Source organism: Dinoponera quadriceps, unplaced genomic scaffold, assembly GCF_001313825.1.
Source record: "Dinoponera quadriceps isolate SergipeBrazil2010 unplaced genomic scaffold, ASM131382v1 scaffold1651, whole genome shotgun sequence".
NCBI classification, from domain to species: Eukaryota; Metazoa; Arthropoda; class Insecta; order Hymenoptera; family Formicidae; genus Dinoponera; species Dinoponera quadriceps.
Window position 1 is genome coordinate 387945 of NW_014555795.1, and position 22479 is coordinate 410423.

Here is a 22479-nt window from a genome sequence, read left to right on the forward strand (position 1 = left end):
AACAGACTGGCGAATGTACGAAACAGAGAGGGGGGGAGGGGGAACGCCTTTACGCGCGATTCCTTTGGAAGTGTGAGGGAGTCAAAGTAGCAGCACGCTCTCGCGACCGCTCATTAAAGTGGCATTCACAAGCTCGTATCGCGTCTCTGGAACCGCCCAATCACGTATCCGAATACATTATACGGCTGTTATCCGCCGTGCAACTACGCGAGAACGTGCGACCAATGCAGAGGGATACCCTTTGGTCAATGCGAGAGGCTGGATGTCGTAGACTCGAAGCGCGCCCGATCTCCACGCAACGCGCTCCGAGAGAGCCTTGAAACTCGACGAATCCGCGCGTGTTCCGCGAAAGGGAAAAAGAGGAGAAGGAACTTAGCCGCCGGCAAAAGCGATCCCCCGCTTTAAGGTAGCAGTAACGCCGTATTATCAGTGGCGCATCAACGAAATTGCTCATAAATTTGCTGTTCATCGAGTAAAATTATACAAGTTCCTATACATCGATTTCATTACCTAAATAATAATTGTTATTCTGAAACAAAGCAGAGGTGCAATATTACAAATACGGAAATAACAGTATTTTTTAATTTTTCTTATCAATGCTATTTTTATGCATTGAATTTTTATGCATTGATTGCTAAGAGAGATGCACAGATAAAAAGAGGTGCAAGTGTTTAAATATGTGCATATATATTTTTTTATTTTTTTGTTACTATTAGTTAACTCCTTGACGTACAATGACGTCTGGGAGACGTCATTCATTTCATGTGTCATTGTAGACTTTTACGTCTCCGAGATGTCAAAAACTGTCTCCGGCGGACGCCGTGCAGCATATTATTAGATTATTCAATCGTTTCACTTGTGCGTCGATTCTGTTTTGTTTAAAATGTTCAAGATGCTCCCCTCTTCTCAACAGTACCGATAACGAAATCGCATCGGCAAACCAGTGAATCAGAAAGAAGTACATTGAAAGCAGTATTCAGTATAGCAGTGATCTTGCACGGCGAATGCCATACTTATATATTTGAATTTGCTAAAAATTAGAAATAATCTTTGTAATATATCTGAGTTGAATGTATTGTATGAAAGTGACGATGAAGGTCTAATGAGCTATTCTAATGATGATAATGAGACTGAGAACGGTCATCAAAGTGTTCATACAGAAAGTGTTCATGCAGGGACATCCTGCGAAGAGATGCCATGTGTGCGTAAAAAATAATATAAGAAGCGAAATAACTTGGCGGTGTGAAAAATGTCTAGTTCCTCTACATGTTCCAAAATGTTTTGAAATATTTCATACTTGAAAGAACTACTAAATTATTATTTTATAATGTTACTTAATTATTGTCTATTAACATTATATATCAACCTGATTAAATGTTACATAGCAATGCAAATTTCAAAATAAAAAGTTCTGTTTCTAAGCTTGCACATAGCTGTTCATTGAGCAAAATTAAATAGTATTTTTCGCACGCATCAAATTCTGTTTTATTTGTATGTCAAGAGGTTAAGAAATTTACACCGCTGTATTTTCAAAACAAAATGGTCAATCATTTTGAAACTTTTGTATGTTTCTACATTAATCTTTAATATCAGAGCAGTTTTTCACTAAACTCTTAATGTGATTTAGAATCTGTGATTTAGGAGAAATTGCAAATAGAAATTGAAATAGGACACTAACCTCAAGGAACGTGTAAAAAAACTGTCATTTTCAGTTGTGAAATCATAGCTTTTGAATAATCAATCGTTTTCTAAATGCGCCAATAATTAGGTCATATTTAAATCTATATATAGTGTAAATTTCAACGAATTCTTAGGAAACTCATTTTATGTTATTAACATCTTAATCCTCGTGAACATCATATGCGCGCGGCGGTCGTGACACGGCATGAATTTCATTTTGCTGAAAAGAATGAATGGATATTATTTTTTATTCTTCGGGAGACCTTTGAAAAGAAATAAAAAGTTGCGAATTACCGCTTAAAGTGAACGGAAGCGTTCGAAGAGGAAACCCGAACGATAAAATTGGCTCCGATGGACCGTCCTGGCATAATAAAAATTAATATCGAGTGCAATGCAGTTGATATGGCACGTACATAACTGCACGTTACAACTAAATGCGCATATGAAATTAACATACATGTTTGAATAATTACCGAGCGACTTATTTATTTCAAGGCGTACAGGATAACGAATGGTAAACCTGCAAACGGCGTTTTGTAAAAAACGATATTACGCGTCTAAACTACTTGATAGCCTACTATCAACGAGAGAAATAATCTTTATCTTGCGTTATTGAATGCACCGGCGTTACACAAACGTTTCCTTCGCGTGATAATCATTGTTATGCAATATAAATAATTTTGACCGAAATATCTTTATAAAAATGTCTATGAAATATACAAGGTGCGCCCACGGATAATTTCGAGATTTTCAGAGATCTGCTATTTCTCGTGATAACAACTACATTTTGACAAGAGGACTCACAATAGTGTCCTCCTCTGATCTCATTACGTTTCGAATATGAATTTTATTCTACTAAGAAAAATTAATCAATTTGCTTTTTACTTATTCGGGAAATCTCTAAAAAATAATAAATGTCATGAAATATCACTCTTTAGAAATGGATAGAACTACTGTAAATAAGAGACTCAAACTAAAATTGAATTCAACGTCTACCTCAAAGTAAGAGATAGATTTTTTCTTTTTATAAGTGCTCAAATCGTTTTTGTCCGATTTTATCAATGTCAATTAAATCTTGATCTGAGCTTAAATCTTTGTCGAAAGATAATTTAAATTCGGGTTAAGATTTAATCAATGTTCCTGAAATCGAGCATTACAGGAAGTAACACTGCTTTAAAGGAAACTGTTTTTATATATCTTTAAATAAATAATAAATAAATAATTTCAAAATGGTGAGTGATGAGAGGAGTTATTTTAAATGAAAGATTTATATATTTAGAGATATTTTACAGTAGCCTTCCTAGACTTTTCGGGAATACTAAAATTTTAAAAATATCTTTACTACCTAATATTATCTGTAAAAATGTGTAAGTAAACATGTTTAATTAGTAGAAACGAGATAAAATAATAATAACTAAAATCCAGATCGAAGAGACATTAATTGAAAAATCTGTCGTTACAATCGTTAGCTACAGTCAACAACGTCGAAATCTTTCCGTGTAACACAGAATAGATTTTATCATTTTTATATATTTTAATACGGATATACACACACACACACACACATACACACACACATATATTATATGCAAAGCCAGTGAGACGAGGTAATTTTCCTATTTTATTATAAAAACTTTATTTTATAATACAATTCTATTATATTTTTAGACGTCAGTCCAACGATACAAAGCCCTCTAATCTACTGTGGAACCGTTCGGAAAAAATTCCGATCAGAATTATTTTACATTTCCTTTGCTTCTTATTCCATTATGGATATATTTGTAACACGCAGAATACGTGAATGACTCTCGACATCTTGTGAAAAATCCAGTCGCAATGACACAAACGGAAAAGTCTCGGATCTTGATCAAGAAACTTGCTACCGTTTTCGTTTCGACGATAGACCGATTCCGAAGAGGTTCTACAATAGCTCAAATAAGAAAAAGAAAACAAAACAAACGATGTTGTGATCGAAAACTCAGTGGTCTGACACTCGTGTTTCCGATCAGGAATTGTAAATAAAAATGGAGCGCGATTCTTTCAACTCTTTCGCCTGGTCACTTTTCTTTCCTGTGTGTTCCCTTAACAATAGAAGATAATCATACTTTGGCGAGAAGTTGTTTTATTTCCAACGCGAGGTGTCGTATTTCGAACGGTCTAAGACGAACAGTCGGACTTATCAGGAATTAAGATACGCATATAATTATCAAAAGGATCACAAGTAAATACAGTTATCATGTCGAATATAATCGCTAAGATATATTAATAAAGAATGTACAATAGACTCCATTAATGCTGTCTTATTTTCCAGGCGTGTCGAACATTTCCGATGAGAAATATTACGTACTAATATTCGCATATCATAACATGATAGATTCGATAAATCGGTAAGGATGATCCAAAACAGTAGAAATGGTACACAAATATTCATAAATAACATACCTATTGAAAATTGTCAACGTTAATACGTGATTCTAAAGAATAGAGCAGCATTAATGGTGTCTTCTATATCACGTGTTACTTTAACCTCCGATAATCGAGAGATAAACGTGCCTTCGTATCATGTTTTTGACTTTATTTTTCCGCCTTATCTAAACTTGCCTGTTTTATCTGAAATTTCAATAATGTACGAAGTTGTAATAATCGACACAACTGTACATAAAACTGTTTCGCTGCTCCGATTCCGCAACAGTTTTCTGTTATCACTAAATAAAACAGAATTTCTGATACGAGAGAGCGAATTTTTTAAATTAGAGGAAATATTACTGTTGTGTTTATTATATATCGTTTGTACTCTCAGTTAGTCAAGTATTTAAAGCGGATTTCATTTAATATTAATACTAAAATTCGGACGAATCAAAATTGAACAAATGATGAAGAATTCTTCTACAACTCGCACGTGTCGTTGGCATTGTTAACTGCGATGCTGCGATGCGCGTTCTTTCTCGGCGTGATTTCCAGCCAAAAACCTCCTTCAGCCGTCATATTGAAGCCATCCTTAGCTAACACAAGCGGTATCAACGTCTTCTCGCAAGGTAGCAAGTCGCAACGCGCCAGCAGGTGGAAGAGTAGCACTTTCGTCTTCAACGAGGCGAATCGGTTACCTATGCACATTCTGGGGCCCAAGCCGAACGGCAGGTAAGCCCCGGTGCTGAGGGCGTGCTTCTTCTGCTCGCCGAGAAACCGATCGGGATTGAACTTCTCGGGCTCCTCGAAGTATTTGGGATCATGCTGGAGTCCGTAAACAGGTATCCACACGGTTTGCCCCTCCTTCATAATAAAGGGCTTCGCGCCCGGTAACGTTGGCGGCAACTCGAAATCCCTTATGCATACTCTGTCCAATGCTGCGAAGATCGGATACCTCCTGAGAGTCTCGCTTATCACAGCGTCCAGATATTCCATTCTGTTGACCGCATCGTACGGCGCCCCGCCATTCGTGTTTTCCAGTACCTGGTCGATCTCGTTCTGCAGTCTCTTCTGCACTTCCTCGTTCACCGCGATCTCGTGCGCGGCGAAACACATCAACGTCGAGGTGCTGTCGAAGCCGCCGAAGAAGAAACTAAAAGCCTGGCTGGTCATGTCTGCGATCGACAAGTCTTCCCCACCCTCTTTCTTGCCTCTACTTTCCATCATCAGCTGCAACATGTCCGGCCGGACGATACCCTTCTCGTCCCTGACCTTGACAGTGGTTTCCACAAGATCGCAGAAGAACTTGGAGATAGGCTCGCGGATGAATTTCAGTCTTATTAGCCGCGCCAGCCACGGCAGGTTCCGGAATATGTAGAATTTAATGGAGGAGACGCTGTCTAAAATAGTCGTCTCTCTCCCGTATACGTAGAAGAGGTTCTTCGGATCCCGCATGGAGTCGACGCTGACGCCAAACGCGCAGGTAGCGATGACGTCATTGGTGTACTTCGAAAAAACGTCTTTCGTATCTATCATCAGTCTCTGTTCCGGCGGTAGTTGCGCCATAAAATTGGCGAACTGGACGCCGTAATCTGACATCAGCTTGAACATACTCTTCATCTTACTGGACGTGAAAGCGGGGCTCAGTATGGCACGCACTTCCCGCCACCTGTCGCCCTGAAGAGAGAACAGGTTTCTGGAGAAGAACGGGTCTTGATCCTCGCGGACGAAGACGCTATGATCCGGGAACAGTTCGAAGTTCTTGAGAGCGATCGACTTGATGAGCTCGATGTCGCGTAACATCACCACCGGTCTGGTCATGTCGTAAAAACCGATGTACTTAGCCTCGTGATTCTTGTCGTACAGCTTTTTCATGAGGTCGGCCACCGACTGCAGACCCAAGAACCACGGCCCCAAGTTGCCGACCAACGGTAAAGGTTTCAGATGCGGTATACCATTTTTCCGGAAGAAGTCGAGGTCTTTGAAGAGGAAGTAGTAAATGCCCAAAACGCCGGCTACTACCGACAAGATAATCACGTACACCATGTCGAGGAAATGTTGCTGCGCTAAACTAAACACAGCACCTTTTCAACGTTCAGAGATTGAAATCTGCGATGTTCACGCGAACATAATCGAGAAGAATTGAGAACGAAGCAGAGTCACAGCACGCTGTTGACATTTAACTGCCAACTATCGCACTGCGCAATTTTACTCATATATATAGAGTTGAGTCACGGCTGACGCAATAGAAAGTATAGTATAGTAAGTCGGATACTTTGTCGCAAATATCAGGTTTCGTACCTCTGATGAAATAAGAAGTTCAGTTGCATGTTCACGAAACAGGCAATTGCACTCGCATATATAAACTTCACACTTATCATTATTAGATTAATAACAGAGTTTAATATCCCAATAATTAACGAGAAAATAATCTGCTGTGAAAGAAAAACAAAGCAAAAACACGAGATAAAATCCCGTGTTTCCGATGTTCAGACGAGATTATGTAGAAACGAGTTTCGGGAGAGCTGATAATTCCAATTCTTATTACATTAATTTTAATTATATATTTAGCTAAAAATATCAGTGAAAGTGAGAGTGTGTGAGAAGAAGAAAGACTTTCAGTGATTTTGTCATGTGTGGTAATCGTATTTTTTATAGCTAACAAAATAATATACGTCTCTTGCGTGTCGCTATTTTTACATGTTAATTAAAAAAGATTTTATTCTACGTTATTGCTTATGAAGCGATAAGCTTTTTTTATGTTATCTTCGTCTTTATTAATATTATTTTAATCTAATAGATACACTTTTCTTTTATTATTCAAGGAAGTTATTTTCTTCGATCAATTTTAAATGGATTTTACTATGGAACTCAGAATTTTATTTTGGAACTTAACTATAAAAATATGTTACGTTAGAAATTGAAAATTCGCCATGAATAATGATCTCCCTCGACATTTACAATAAGGAAAAATTGTCTTCAAAAAAGAATTAATTGTTTTTAAGTTGCCCAGGCAACCTCTCGATAAAATTAAAGTCGCGAGGTGTGCGATATCCTACGTAATAAATATTATATTATAACCGAGAAAAATTTCCATCAAATAAACCGATTAAATTATGATGTATCCGATTGTTATTTTTATTATCTGATTAAGTAATGAATGCTTTTATCCGATGAAATATCCGATGAATTTACCGATGCAGTTGCTGATGAAACATAATCGGAAAATTAGTTGCCCTTATATCCGTTATAATTTTCAATTAATAAAGACACGATCTGATCAGGTGAAATGACGAAATGATCGGACGTTACCTTTAATCGGATATATATCCGTTTGTTACTTTTTAATTGGATTACCCGACCAGATATGATGAGATATTTTTCTCGGTGTAAATTTCGCTTTTTGTCTTGATATATCTCACGGTTTCTTATATGTTATGTTAATAACGTTAATAACACTCGTTATACGCGAACCATGCAATTCTCCTCGACCTTGCGAGACGCTCGATTCGCGTTCATAATTGCGGAATACTGCTTCAGCCCAAAATCCAATCTGAATCCGCCCTCGGGGTCCAAGAGGAACTCCTTTCCTGAGTTTCCGGTTTAGTTTCTTGAGTTTCAGTTTATCAAAGTCCTCTCGCGCGTCTTCAGCCCGCACCGTGCCAGCAGATAGAACAACAAAACCTTCATTTGCAGTAAGACGAACCTGTTGCGAATGCACGCTCTTGGACGTATTCCAAACAGATAGTCAGCATCGAGATTATACTGTTCACTCTCTCCTACATTTTAGGCTGCGTTATGTCCCGCTTGAATTTCCTGGGCTTGAATTTTGCCGCTTCCGAGAAGTGCTTAGAATCATGACGCGTAAATGCAGAGTCTAAACAGTAAAAAAATTTGTGTTAAAAACTGTGCCAACCGTTTAATTCGTACATATCGATGTATTTGACTTCGGGGTTCATATCGCACTGCGTGTTCGGCCAAGGACCGTAAAAACGACGATATTGTTCAGCAACTAGAAGTATCTCAGATATACCTTAGGAGCGTAGCCAGTTAAAGGAAAAGGAAAAAAATTAATTTTCGCATAAATTTTTATTATTTATTTTCACATCTGGAACTATAAATCCTTCTTACTTAATCGAAATACATCAAAATTACTGCAGGCAATGTAAGCACTGATCGTCTGGTAGTAAAATTGAGAAATTTTCATTACATTCATTTTCGCAAGGCGTTGCTAATTCTTCGTCATTGGTTTTTAATTACAGAGCATGTGTACTGTAGATTTTTTGTGGAATGTAGATTGTAATGTATTAGTTATATTTCCTTGCTTTTATGATTTTTATTTTAATTTAATTGCTTTTTCCTGCTAAAATTTAGGCGAGGGAGCAAGCACCTCCTGTCCCACACTGACTGCGCCCTTGCGGATGTGGTATATTGTGTTTCTTGAAGAAGTCAGGATCCTTTAAGAGGATATAATAAAAATCCAAGGTGCCGACTATCATCAATAAGACGAACATGTATACTACGTCGATAAAATTTTTTTTCTCTAAACTAAACACGGTACTGTGTGACGTTCAATCGGGGTATTTTCGCGTATGGAGGTGTGGATACGAACGAAATTAGAGTTTCCGGTGTTTACGTGGCGAACTTATTTGACCGAGAATTCTGTTTTAGTCTGCTGCTTCAGCACGAAAATAGAATCAAGGAAAGAGGAGAAGTAATGGCGCGCTGTTAACGGTAAACAGCCGACTGCTATCGTCTATCCTGTGGACGTCCTTAGGACATAGGAAAGTCCTTTGGACATCTTTAGGACTTACAGATCTTTGCTATAGCCAGACAAGTATTTTCCATTACAACTATGAGTGTCTTTGCCCTTCTTCCTTTTATTATAAGTAAAATTTTACTTTAGCGGAAATTTAGCAGAAATTCGTTTGAAATATTATAAGAGACATAATAAGCACACACATACACAGCTGTGTCTGTGTTGACTGTTCTTCTCTACTGTAAAATATTTGAATGAACAGTTGTGAACAGTCATGATGTCAGAAATATATCTCATTTAATAGCATCAATTAAAATCAGGTCAAGAAAGTGCATATATATTTGTATATCATTTATATACATCCTGTGCCTGTGCCATGTCATGTTAATCACGTAGTTATCTTTAACCTTGAAATACTTTCCCGAAATAAAAGGCCTGGTCCCTATAAGAACCGCTCGCCCTGAAAGAGTTAAAAAGACATTAAGTTGAAGTTACAGTATGACAATCACATTGTAATGAACAATGATCACCACACATTTCTATCCGGGTTATTACATGTTAATATTTTGCTCTTCCGCAACGTCAAAAACTTCAAGATTTGATAAAGCAACAAAAATTATCATTTTCCCGACGTTTACGAGAAAAGGAAACGGGAAGGAAGAAAAACAAAAATTCTCTCACAGATCGCGCGTGACGTTTATATTCTTAACAGCAACAAAGCGATGAAAGTTTTCCCTCAGCACCACTTGCAGCCGAAAACCATTCTTGTAACAACATCCTTGGCTAATTTGAGAGGTATCGACGTCTTCTCGCAAGATAACAAATCGCAACGTGCCAGCAGGAAAAGTAATGCCTTCGTCTCCGTCAGGATGAATCGGTAACCTATACATATCCTGGGGCCCAGTCTAAACGGTAGAGAAGCACCGGTACCGAGAACGTGTTTCTTCTGCTCAACCGGTCGGGCTTGAACTTGTCGGGCCCTCAAAATATTTGGAATCATGATGGAACGCGTAAATCGGTATACTCACGATTCCTCTTTTCTTTATAGCCACTTCATAGCTTACATCAGCTGCGACATGCATGTTGGATGATGGAAAATAGAGACAGGAAGGACGGTAAGAAGGAACTGACGATTAAAGACATGACCAGCCAGGCTTTTGTCTTTTTCTTCGACAGCTACGATAGCTGAACGATACCCTTCTCGTTCCTGATTCTGATGATGGTCTCCACCAGGTCCAAAAAGTACCTGATCTCTTCACGAGAGATCTTCAGTCGGAGTATGCTCGCCAGCGTTACGGATATGTACAATTTTACGAAGTTGTCGACGCTGAAACTGTTTGTCCCTTCTTTGCCGTACACGTAGAAGAGATTCTGCGGGTCGTGTAAGGAATCGACGTTGATGCTGAAGACGCAGACAGCGATCATATCGTTGGTATATCGCGTAAAGCTTTCCTTCATTTCCATCACTCTCTGCTCGGGCGGTAATTGCGCCACGAAATTGGCGAACTCGGCGGCATAATCCGACATCAATTTCAACATAGTCTTCAACTTGCTGGACGTGAAGGCCGGGCTCGTTATGGCCCGCATGTCCCGCCACCTGTCGCCTCGAAGGGAGAAGAGATTCTCGGCGAACAATGGCTCTTGATCCTCCTCTACGAAGACGCGATGATCCGGGAACGTGTCGAAATGCTTGTGTGTGATGAAGTTGACGAGCTCAGGATCACGCTGCATTATCGCCGGTGTCACGAAGTCGTATACTTGGCACGTTGTGCATATCCTTCAAGACACCGTCCGCAGACTGCGCAAAATCAACGGTCCTACGTTGCCTACGTTGCCAACGGCAGAGGCCTCGGGTGCCATGTTTCTTGAAGAGATCAAGGTATTCGTAGAAGAAGCAATAAAGGCCTAAAGCGTCGGCTATCACCGACAAGGCGATCACGTATACCATGTCGACGAAATTCTTGCTAAACTGAATATTAAATAAATTTCAGGCGTTCGATCGGATTATGTCGACGCATAATGATGTTGATAGGAATGAAATCTGCAATGTTTGCATAGCGAACTTGCTTAAGCAGACTAGTGTGAGCCGACAGCACGCGTAGCGTGCCGCAGCATGCGACCTCAGCCATTAGGATACACGCGACTACTTACTTAAGCAGGATTTTTGACTTGATTTCTATTGTTATGTGCGAAAAAATGATCAAGGAAAATAGCAGAGCGACAATTTGCTGTTGACATTTAACGACTTCCAGTGTACTGCACAATCTTTCCTTATATATATCTTTCTATATATAACTTGTCGAGTCATCGCTTATGTAATACTAAGGTACACCAGGACACTTTGTATTAAAAAATAAGTGACATATTATCGATGCTATCGGCACAATAGTCAATTGCCCAAGATAATAAAAACGTGGCTGCTCTCGTGCATATAAGTTTTTTTACATTATTATTAAATTATTTGCTTCATAATATGTGCCGGGTTGAATGAAATCTAATAATCAACGAGAAATAATACTTACAAAGGAATACAAAAAGGAAGCCCAGAATAAAACATTCACTCCAGATTTTTGTTATGATATTCGTCTGCTATTGTGAGAGAAACCACGATTCGAGAAACAGTTAATATAATTAAGGATAATTAATTCAACTTTATTTATACATTTAACCAAATATATCTGAGGTATTTAGTGTCTTGCAAGGTGCATATATCATATATTTATATCAAACAAAATTATTTACTCTTTATTTGTATACTCTTTACATGTTACTGTTACTCTACATGCGAATTAAGGAAATATTATTTTATCAATATTACCGTTTATGAATCACAAGCTTCTTCTGTTATTGCTGCGAAAGATAATATTTATTTAATCCAATCTATATTGTTTTCTATGTTAAAGAAGCAGAAATCAATTCAATTCAATTTTTATCTTACGTCTTTAAACTTATATGCATCTTTTATGGTTAATTACTTGAGGTATACAAATCAATTTTCATTTAATAAATAAAAAATCGTAAAACTTATCTGTTGTATAAAAACACAGCTCTCGCTTAACGATATACCGCGGCTCCGCTTATTGACGATAACAAATTTCAGGTGAAAGGAGAGGAGAGAGAATTAAAGAGAGGGAAAATCCGTTGACTCACGATTTATTATTGCATTTAATATTGTTTCGCATCATTCAAGTATCTCAAAGATTCGCTGTGCGATTTCATTTGTAAATTTTATTACAGTTTACAAAATCTATTTGTTATATATACAAACGTAAATATATATATTATTTATTGATTTATGTGTCCATTTGTTTATTTACCCGCAGAATTTCTAACATAATATATAAATTTACTTATAAGTAGGACTGAGCAAGAGCTATGCAAGTAGAATTAAGCAAACTAAGCAAAACGTCTATTATTATTTCGAAAATAATCACCGTAACGTATTGCGACATTAACGAACGTAATTCGTAACGTAACGTTTTTCATTAGAATCATGTCTTCCGGACGTTTTACTGCTTACGAATAGAAAATGCTCAACACATCATAAGCACGAAACGTAATATATTCTTCTGCTTTCCTTCAGTAATCGATACGCAGCACGTAACATGCGTCCAAGTGTTGTGTTATTACATCTAAATTTGCCAACAAACCGGTTCCTATGTTATCATGTAATAGTAGTTTTCAGTTACCACTAAATTTCAGGATGAAAAAAAACTTTCCCCTACATATATATTACTATATACCTTTGTAACCTTAATACGGATTTTATTTCATATTAATTATAAATGTTTCCCTCATACTTATCTCATGTGAGATCCTAATATTTGACAACAACAAAAAAGCAACAAAAATATATCCTTACAGATTGTGTCCGTCGATCGCGATATTAACTGCTATAGAACGATGTGGCGCCTTTCTCGGCACTGCTTTCAACCAGAAACCACCTTCGGGCTTCATGACGAAACCATCGTTGGCTAATTTGAGCGGTATCGGTGTCTTCTCGCAAGGTAGCAGGTCGCAACGTGCCAACATGTGAAAGAGTAATACTTTCGTCTCCATCAGGGCAAATCGAACACCTAGGCACATCCTGGGGCCCAAGCCAAACGGGAGATACACTCCGCTGTTCAGGGTGACCTTCTTCTGTTCGCCGAGAAACCGTTCAGGATCAAACTTCTCCGGCTCCTTGAAATATTTAGGGTCATGATGAAGCCCAAAAATTGGAATCATTATGGCTTCCCCTTTCTTCACGATAAAAGGTTCCGCACCCGGTAACGTCGGCGGCAATACGAAATCCTTTATGCATACTCTGTCCGTTGCGGCGAGAACCGGATACATCCTGAGAGTCTCGTTTATTACAGCGTCCAGGTATTCCATGCTGCTGACCGCATCATACGGCGCTTCGCCATTCGTGTCCTCCAGTACTTGATCTATCTCGTTCTGCAGTCTCTTCCGCACGTCCTCATTCACGGCAATCTCGTGTGCAGCGAAAGACATTAACGTCGACGTGCTGTCGAAGCCGCCAAAAAAGAAAACGAAGGCCTGGCTGGTCATGTCCTCGATCGTCAATTCGTTCCTACCTTCTTTCTTTCCCCTACTTTCCATCATCAGCTGCAACATGTCAGGTCGGACGATACCTTTCTCGTCCCTGGTCTTGATGGTGGTGTCCACAAGGTCGTAAAAGAATTTCGCGATCACATTGCGAACGAACTTCAGTCTAAGCAGAGCTGCCACCGACGGCAACATTCTAAACATAAATATTTTCAAGAGGGCGACAATGTTAAAAGTAGTCGCTTCTTTGCCGTACACAAAGAAGAGGTTCTTCGGGTTTCGCATGGAATCGACGCTGACACCAAAGGCACAGGTGGCGATTACGTCGCTGGTGTACCGCCTAAAGATGTCTTTCGTCTGTATCACCTCTTGGTCCAGCGGTAATTCCGCTATGAAATTAGCGAAGTCAGCAGCGTAGTCTGACATCAGTTTGAACATGCTCTTCATCTTGCTGGAAGTGAAAGCCGGGGTCAGCATGGTTCGCATCTCCCGCCACCTGTCGTCTTTTAGGGAGAAGAGATTTTTCGCTACCAACGGATCTTGATCTTCTGTGACGAAGGTGCGATGATTCGGGAACGTGTCGGAGTATCTGAGCGCTACAGACTTGATGAGTTCAGGGTCGCGTACCAATATTATTGCTGATGTTAAGTCAAACATACCGTTGTACTTAGCCTCGCGATGCACGTTGTATATATTTTTTATGATGTCGGCTAAAGACTGCTTACGCAGAATCGTCAATCCCATGTTGCCTACGTAGGGGAAAGGCTGAATGTACGGTATGCCATGCTTCTTGAATACGTTTATGTTCTTGAAGAGGAAGTTATAGAGACCCAAGGCGCCGACTATCACCGACAAAACGATCACGTACATCATATCGAGAGAATTTTTTCTCACTAAACTCAATGAAGCACCGTGCGACGATCTGTCGAACTATTTATATTTGCGAGTGAAACCCACGAACGAGATCCGGGATCTCACTGATGTTTACGCGACGAACTGACTTAATTTAATGTGTGCGTCCCGATGCTTAATTATATGCGACCAGAGAAGCAAGCGTGGAATGAATGTAACTATGCGTCACTGACTTTCAACGGCCAACTGCTGCCGCACTGTGAGATTTTGCACGTATATACGCCATGTGGAATTCTTGTTTATATAACACTTACCAACATGAGATTACTCTGCGATGGAAAGTAAACAGGCTTTTTAACTATTCATGCGTTGTATTATTGACGCAAATGATTAGTTGCATATATTGACGAAACAATTATATTCGTCCTTGCAAGTTCTGCATGAAATGTCCGATATTCTGTAATAACTGTAATAATAGATCTGTAATAATCGAGGAGGTAATTGTGAAGAAAAGTAAGGTGGACGCATGAGGTAAAATCTGTTCATATTAGACTTTGATTACAGTATTTGTCTTTTACTTTTTTTACGTCCTGAGTGTCTCGGAAACTACGAATTTCTTTTTTTTAATTATATGATTGGGAAACAGACGGACTTCGAGCAAGCGCTACTATTACAAAGATAAGATTACATTGGCAGCTGCTAAACGTGCCGTATGTTGCCCAATGCGTTTATCATTCATTTCGCCTTCATGTTCGTTTTTTCTATATAACTTTTTCTATATAACTTTTTTCTATATAATATTATACAATATTCATTTTTTTATATAACTAAGATATCTTGCCGCCTCTACGTTAGGCACGTATGTGTCCATACTTGGTACCTAGGTAGCAACGAATTCCTTTTCTTATGATTATAAAACAAACAGATTTGATCAAGCGGTTTATGAAAAGATACGAGTATACGCCGTCCACATATGTCATAAGACTTCCGATGGGGCTGCAATCTATCTACCCTTGTATACGAGGGTGGTCCCTGAAGTACCCGGCCTGACCTAGAGATGGTAGTTGTTTGAAAAATATCACTGTATTAGAAAGTACACAATCTATAAAGCATATGTTTCAAGTTTGAAGATGCCACGTTGTTTAGTATTTGTTTGGCAGCCATCAATAGTGAACGTTTTCAGTAAATTTGTGAAAATGGAGAAAATTGGTCATCGTTATGTGATACAATACTTTTATTTGAAAGGCCTCAGCCCAACCAATATAAAAGCTGAACTGGATTCTACTCTGGGTGAGTCTGCTCCTTCGTTTACAACAGTAAAATATTGGGTAGCAGAGTTTAAACGAGGCCGTACGAGCTGCCAAGACGAGCATCGCAGTGGTCGACCAAATGAGGTGACGACTCCAGAAATGATGAAGAAAATCCACAAGGCGGTACTGGATGATCGTCGATTGAAAGTGCGCAAGCTAGCAGACATAATAGGCATTTCAAAAAGTGCGGTACATCGCATATTATCTGAAAATTTGGACATGAGAAAGCTGTGTGCAAGATGGGTGCCGCGTTTGCTCACACTCGAGCAAAAACAGTGTCGTGAAGATGTTTCAATTGAGTGTTTAGCGAAGTTTCACAGCAACAAACGAGAATTTTTGCGCCGTTTCATAACCATGGATGAAACCATGGGTCCATCACTTCACACCCGAGACAAAAGAACAATCAAAACAATCAAAATGTCGGCCGTTAATGGCTATTTTGAGGAGCAAGACAGTTCTTATTATAAAAAGGGTATCGAACTTATTGAACATCGCTGGGAAAAGTGTATAGAGCTGAAAGGAGATTATGTTGAAAAATAAATACATTTTTTTCCAAAATTTTTGTGTTTTCTTTGTTGGGTCGGATACTTCTGGGACCACCCTCGTACAGTCGGTAGAACAAGGGCCCTCCTATGCGATTAGGTTCTTAGAATTGTTTATATTAATACTAGAAATTTTCCAGAGCAATCGTCTTCCACGTAACCACCTCTCATTGGTGGACGTCATCCACCACCCCCTGAAATCCTTCCTGTTAAGCCTTACCCTTAACAAGGGCCCTCCTACGCGATTAGGTTCTTAGAATTGTTTATATTAATACTAGGAATTTTCCAAAGTAACCGTCTTCCACGCAACCTCCTCTCATTGGTGGACGTCATCCACCACCCCCTGAAATCCTTCCTATATAAGCCTTACCTTTTTTGCCGCGAGCGCAGTTACAATAGTAGTTTTTCTTGTAGTCAGTCAATCAGTCAGTCAGTGACAGTCACAATTACAATTACAGTCCAGACCAGTTCAAGTTCAGTACAGTACAGTCGAGTCCAGTTCAAGTTATAGTTACAATTAGAGTTACAGTCGCAGTCACAGTTGCTGTTCTTAGTGTCTGATCNTTTCAGCAGTCCACAACCATAGTCTTCAGCAGTCCACAACCATAGTCTAATCCAGCCTTCGTCTTTGTCTTCATTCGTCCTCGTCAGTCTATTGATTAATCTAAATCGTGAGTCTCCATTTCATATTTAAACATGACTTTTAATCATTTCAATCCAATTTCCAATCCCACTTCATCCCTCAAAACATATACCTGCACTGCGTGATTATTGTTTTCTTTGTATTATATAACGATGTTTTCCTCGCTATACCGATATGTTAAACATTCTTGTTGCGTTATATCCGATTGTATTAAATTAAGTTACACGAATTACCTTTTGCTTAATCTCACTTTAATCTTCATCTTGTATTTGCGTTATTCCAGTAATACTGATTTATACAAATTTGTTTAATGTTAGCCCACATATTTCATTGTTTAACTTTAGCAAACCCTTTCATCTTTTAAATGTTGCATCTTTTACAATGACTGTTCTTATCAATTTACCACTATCATTAATCCATCCGAGGAGCAAATTATATTATTAATAAACTGTTTTATTCAAAATGCCCTAAATTTAATCAAGTCATTAAAACTATTTATTCATCTCCTTTCAATTACCTAAATATAAATTCCCCTCTCAACACACTCATATGGTCCTATCCCAGGTAAANTTCCAGTAATACTGATTTATACAAATTTGTTTAATGTTAGCCCACATATTTCATTGTTTAACTTTAGCAAACCCTTTCATCTTTTAAATGTTGCATCTTTTACAATGACTGTTCTTATCAATTTACCACTATCATTAATCCATCCGAGGAGCAAATTATATTATTAATAAACTGTTTTATTCAAAATGCCCTAAATTTAATCAAGTCATTAAAACTATTTATTCATCTCCTTTCAATTACCTAAATATAAATTCCCCTCTCAACACACTCATATGGTCCTATCCCGGGGTAAAGAGATTAAGTTCTTTGACCTAAATAAAGGAACACCTAACGTACGTAATGTGATCGGAGTAAATGGGCTGCACCGGAACTTGACCTGATCTGCAGACCTACCAGTACGTTTAGGACTCGCCAGTGCGCGAGTAAACAATTTTGTTGCGTTCGTCCTCTTCCAGGACGGAACACTTTTATAGGAATCGGGTTTCATATATTTTATATATAATTTTGGGCTCTTATATTGATTTAAATTTTTATTTTGCTTCTAACTCAATTTCAATGACATTTAGTGACTTTGTGCGTATATCACATCTTTATCTCTTAAGCAATATTATTTATACTTTGTGACAATCTATACCCTACTTGATGCAATACGTTTATATCGCGCGCCGTGTTGCCACTTGTAAAGCGAAATGTTCCTTGTGTTACATCTCGCGATTACGTTATTAATTTAACCAAAAGGATATTGTTTTCGAAGAAGGAAAGTTCAATTACTTCAGTTCAATTACTGCTTCGTACGTCTAAATCGATATACATTTTTTATGATTATTATTTATCATGTAAAAGGAAATTTCCAATTAATGTATTAAAGTTTATAATAAAACCCACCAGACGTACGAGATCATAACATTTACTTGGCGACAAACCGCCGCCTTGCTCATTGCCGACAATTCAGATAAGATATATTGGAACGAGAGGGGATAGAAAGAAAAAAAGAGAAAAGTGACTTTTATGACGACACTGACTCATGTCGTTCGAATTTTGCGAAGATTTGCTGCGTGATTTCGTTTATTATGATTATTACAGTTTTTTTTTTCATTTATATGTTTATTTATACTATTGATACATTACATTTTCCATATATATTAAATAAATGGAAAAAAGTATATCAAATATTCTTGATACTAATATCTTTATAAAAAATATTAAATATTCTTTTCAAGCCAGCTTATTTCACTGTCAGTTAAGTTCTTCCGAGTTATATATATAAAGATATAAATACATTTTGTTGAAATTTTTGTTGAAATATAATCAACTAAATATATTTTTTTAACTATAACAAGAACTAACATAAAATTCTACATTTATAAATAATATGGGATACAGAGAAGGGAATCACCGAAAACACTATAAATGTTTAATATTGAAACCTACGACTCACAAGCATACAAAACATTAACGGATGCTAGGATAGAAATATGTTTCTTATGCGCTTCTTTATACGAACAGACGCTCGCAGGCAATTAACTGACATTCGTCCTGTGGCTCCCGGATACTGTGTTCCCATTGGCTGAGATTCGCACGCTACCGTCAAGCCGTTGCGTGCTGCGATTTCCGTGCTAGTGACTGACTTCTATTATTTTCGATTCTCATCTTGCTTATGATCTCACAATAATATAAATAAATTTACAAGGTTATGCAATTTTATTTTTACTGCTAAAAATATAGTTCAAAACCATAACTTTATAATCGTTGCATATAATGAAATGTAAATTATGTCATACGTGTGAAAGAAGATTTTGCATTTCCCACTTGTTTGATTCTACAAATTGATGGAAAATAACAGAGGTATAAGCGATATGTCATCTTCTTTCTATGATTAACTAACTGCGATCTCTACTACACATATATAAACATAAATAAATAAATTGGAAGGAAAAGATTTTATTTAATGACAAACCTTGCGAATTAGAAATATCAGGGAGCTGCACTGAAAAAAATTGCTATGTTCAAGTAAATATTTACCAACTTACTGTTCATTAAATTATCAAATTACATTTAACATTACTCGCCAATCTGTATAAAACGGTTTAGTTATCTGAATGTTGTACTATCTTCCTGCTATCACTAAATCGCAAGATACGTGAATAAATTTTTCGTTTCGTATTTATTATTATATATCGTATTATCTCAATAGCATGGATTATGTATTATAATAAACACAAAAGTTTCCTGTATTTATAACATTTATATCTCAAGATTTGAGAAAACAACAAAAATATCTACAGTTCGCGTGTGCCGTTCGCAGGTTTAATTGCTACGGAGCGATGTAGCTCCTTTCTCGGCACTGCTTTCAACCAGAAACCACCTTCGGGCTTCATGGTGAAACCATCCTTGGCTAATTTGAGCGGCATTGATGTCTTCTCGCAAGGTAGCAGGTCGCAACGTGCCAACATGTGGAAGAGTAACACTTTCGTCTCCATCAGGGCAAATCGATTACCTATGCACATCCTGGGGCCCAAGCCAAACGGGAGATACGCTCCGCTGTTATGGATGACCTTTTTCTGTTCGCCGAGAAACCGTTCAGGATCAAATTTCTCCGGCTCCTTGAAATATTTAGGGTCATAATGAAGCCCAAAAACTGGAATCATTAGGGCTTCCCCTTTCTTCACGGTAAAAGGTTTCGCACCCGGTAACGTCGGCGGCAATACGAAATCCTTTATGCATACTCTGTCCGTTCCTACGGCAACCGGATACATCCTGAGAGCCTCGTTTATCACAGCGTCCAAGTATTCCATGCTGTTGACCGCTTCATACGGTGCTTCGCCATTCGTGTCTTCCAGTATTTGATCTATCTCGTTCTGCAGTCTCTTCCGCACGTCCTCATTCACAGCAATCTCGTGTGCAGCGAAAGACATTAACGTCGACGTGCTGTCGAAGCCGCCAAAAAAGAAAACGAAGGCCTGGCTGGTCATGTCCTCGATCGTCAATTCGTTCCTACCTTCTTTCTTTCCCCTACTTTCCATCATCAGCTGCAACATGTCAGGTCGGACGATACCTTTCTCGTCCCTGGTCTTGATGGTGGTGTCCACAAGGTCGTAAAAGAATTTCGCGATCACATTGCGAACGAACTTTAGTCTAAGCAGAGCTGCCACCGACGGCAACATTCTAAATATATACATTTTAAAGAAAGAGACAATGTTAAAAGTAGTCGCTTCTTTGCCATATACATAGAAGAGGTTCTTCGGGTTTCGCATGGAATCGACGCTGACACCAAAGGCACAGGTGGCGATTACGTCGTTGGTGTACCGCGTAAAGATGTCTTTCGTCTGTATCACCTTTTGGTCCGGCGGTAGTTGCGCTACGAAATTAGCGAAGTCAGCAGCGTAGTCCGACATCAGCTTGAACATGCTCTTCATCTTGCTGGAAGTGAAAGCCGGGCTCAGCATGGTTCGCACCTCCCGCCACCTGTTGTCTTTTAGGGCGAAGAGGTTTTTTGCGAACAACGGATCTTGATCTTCTGTGACGAAGGAGCGATGATTCGGGAACGAGTCGAAGTGTTTGAGCGCTATAGACTTGATGAGTTCAGGGTCGCGTAGCAATATTATTGGAGATGTGAAGTCAAACATACCGTTGTACTTGGCCTCGCGATGCACGTTATATATATTCTTCATGACGTCGGCTAAGGACTGCTTACGCAGAATCGTCAATCCCATGTTGCCTACGTAGGGAAGCGGCTGAATATACGGTATGCCATGCTTCTTGAATACATTTATGTTTTTGAAGAGGAAGTAATAGAGACCCAAGGCGCCGACTATCCCCGACAAAACGATCACGTACATCATATCGAGAGAATTTTTTCTCACTAAACTCAATGAAGCACCGTGCGACGATCTGTCGAACTATTTATATTTGCGAGTAAAACTCACGAACGAAATCCGGGATCTCACTGATGTTTACGCAACGAACTGACTTAATTGAATGTGTACGTTCCGATGCTTGATTATATGCGACCAGAGGAGAATGAAGCGCAGAATAAGTGTAACTGTGCGCCGCTGACGTTCAACGGCCGACTGCTGCCGCGCTGTGAGATCTTGCACGTATATACACCTTGTGGAATTATCGCTTATGTAACACTTACCAACATGAGATTACTCTGTGATCGAAAGTAAGCAGCCTTTTTCACTATTCATGCATTGTATTATTGATGCAACGGATTATTGCACATATTGATGAAACAGCTATATTCGTCCTTGCAAGTTCTGCATAAAATGATCGATGTTCAGAAATAACTGTAATAATCGAACTGTAACAATCGAGGAGGTAATCGTCAAGAAAAGCAAGGTGGACGCATGAGATAAAATCTGTTCATATTAGACTTTGATTACAGTATTTGTCTTTTACTTTTATAGGAATCGGGTTTCGTATATTTTATATATAATTTTGGGCTCTTACATTGATTCAAATTTTTATTTTATTTCTAACGCAATTTCAGTGACATTTAGTGACTTTGTGCGTATATCACATCTTTATCTCTTAAGCAAAATTATTTATACTTTGTGACAATCTATACCCTATTTGATGCAATACTATTATATCGCGCGCCGTGTTGCCACTTGTAAAGCGAAATGGTCTTTGTGTTACATCTCGAGATAACATTATTAATTTAACCCAATGGATATTGTCTTCGAAGAAGGAAATCAGTTCAATTACTGCTTCGTACGTCTAAATCAATATACATTTTTTATGATTATTATTTTATCATGTAAGAGGAAATTTCCAATTAATGTATTAAAGTTTATAAAAATGACCACAGGTATGAGATCATAACATTTACTTGGCGACAAACTGCCGTCTCGCTCATTACCAACAATTCAGATAAGATATATTGGAACGAGAGAGGATAGAAAGAGAAAAAGAGGAAAGTGATTTTTATGACGACACTGACTCATATCGTTCGAATTTTGCGAAGATTTGCTGCGTGATTTTGTTTATTATGATTACTACAGTTTTCTTTTTCATTTATATGTTTATTTATACTATTGATACATTACATTTTCCATATATATTAAATAAATGGAAAAAAGTATATCAAATATTCTTGATACTAATATCTTTATAAAAAAATTAAATATTCTTTTCAAGCCAGCTTATTTTACTGTCAGTTAAGTT

At 38.3% G+C, this 22479-nt stretch overlaps 3 protein-coding genes and 1 pseudogene across 3 annotated transcripts; all 4 read right to left on the reverse strand.

Annotated features, from left to right (window-relative positions):
• Window positions 1–2981: 2981 nt before the first annotated feature.
• On the reverse strand, window positions 2982–6264 carry LOC106745428 (cytochrome P450 9e2-like). The gene has a single exon (XM_014621020.1). The coding sequence runs from the start codon at window positions 6130–6132 to the stop codon at window positions 4567–4569; it is 1566 nt and encodes a 521-aa protein (XP_014476506.1). The 5' UTR covers window positions 6133–6264; the 3' UTR covers window positions 2982–4566.
• Window positions 6265–9661: 3397 nt separating this feature from the next.
• LOC106745407 lies at window positions 9662–10974 on the reverse strand (annotated as a pseudogene).
• A 1184-nt stretch (window positions 10975–12158) lies between these two features.
• On the reverse strand, window positions 12159–14392 carry LOC106745410 (cytochrome P450 9e2-like). Its single transcript, XM_014620989.1, has one exon. It carries the CDS (start codon window positions 14264–14266, stop codon window positions 12704–12706), a length of 1563 nt encoding a protein of 520 aa, XP_014476475.1. The 5' UTR covers window positions 14267–14392; the 3' UTR covers window positions 12159–12703.
• Window positions 14393–18710: 4318 nt separating this feature from the next.
• Window positions 18711–21387, reverse strand: LOC106745426 (cytochrome P450 9e2-like). The gene has a single exon (XM_014621018.1). It carries the CDS (start codon window positions 21150–21152, stop codon window positions 19590–19592), a length of 1563 nt encoding a protein of 520 aa, XP_014476504.1. The 5' UTR covers window positions 21153–21387; the 3' UTR covers window positions 18711–19589.
• Between the last annotated feature and the right edge of the window lie 1092 nt (window positions 21388–22479).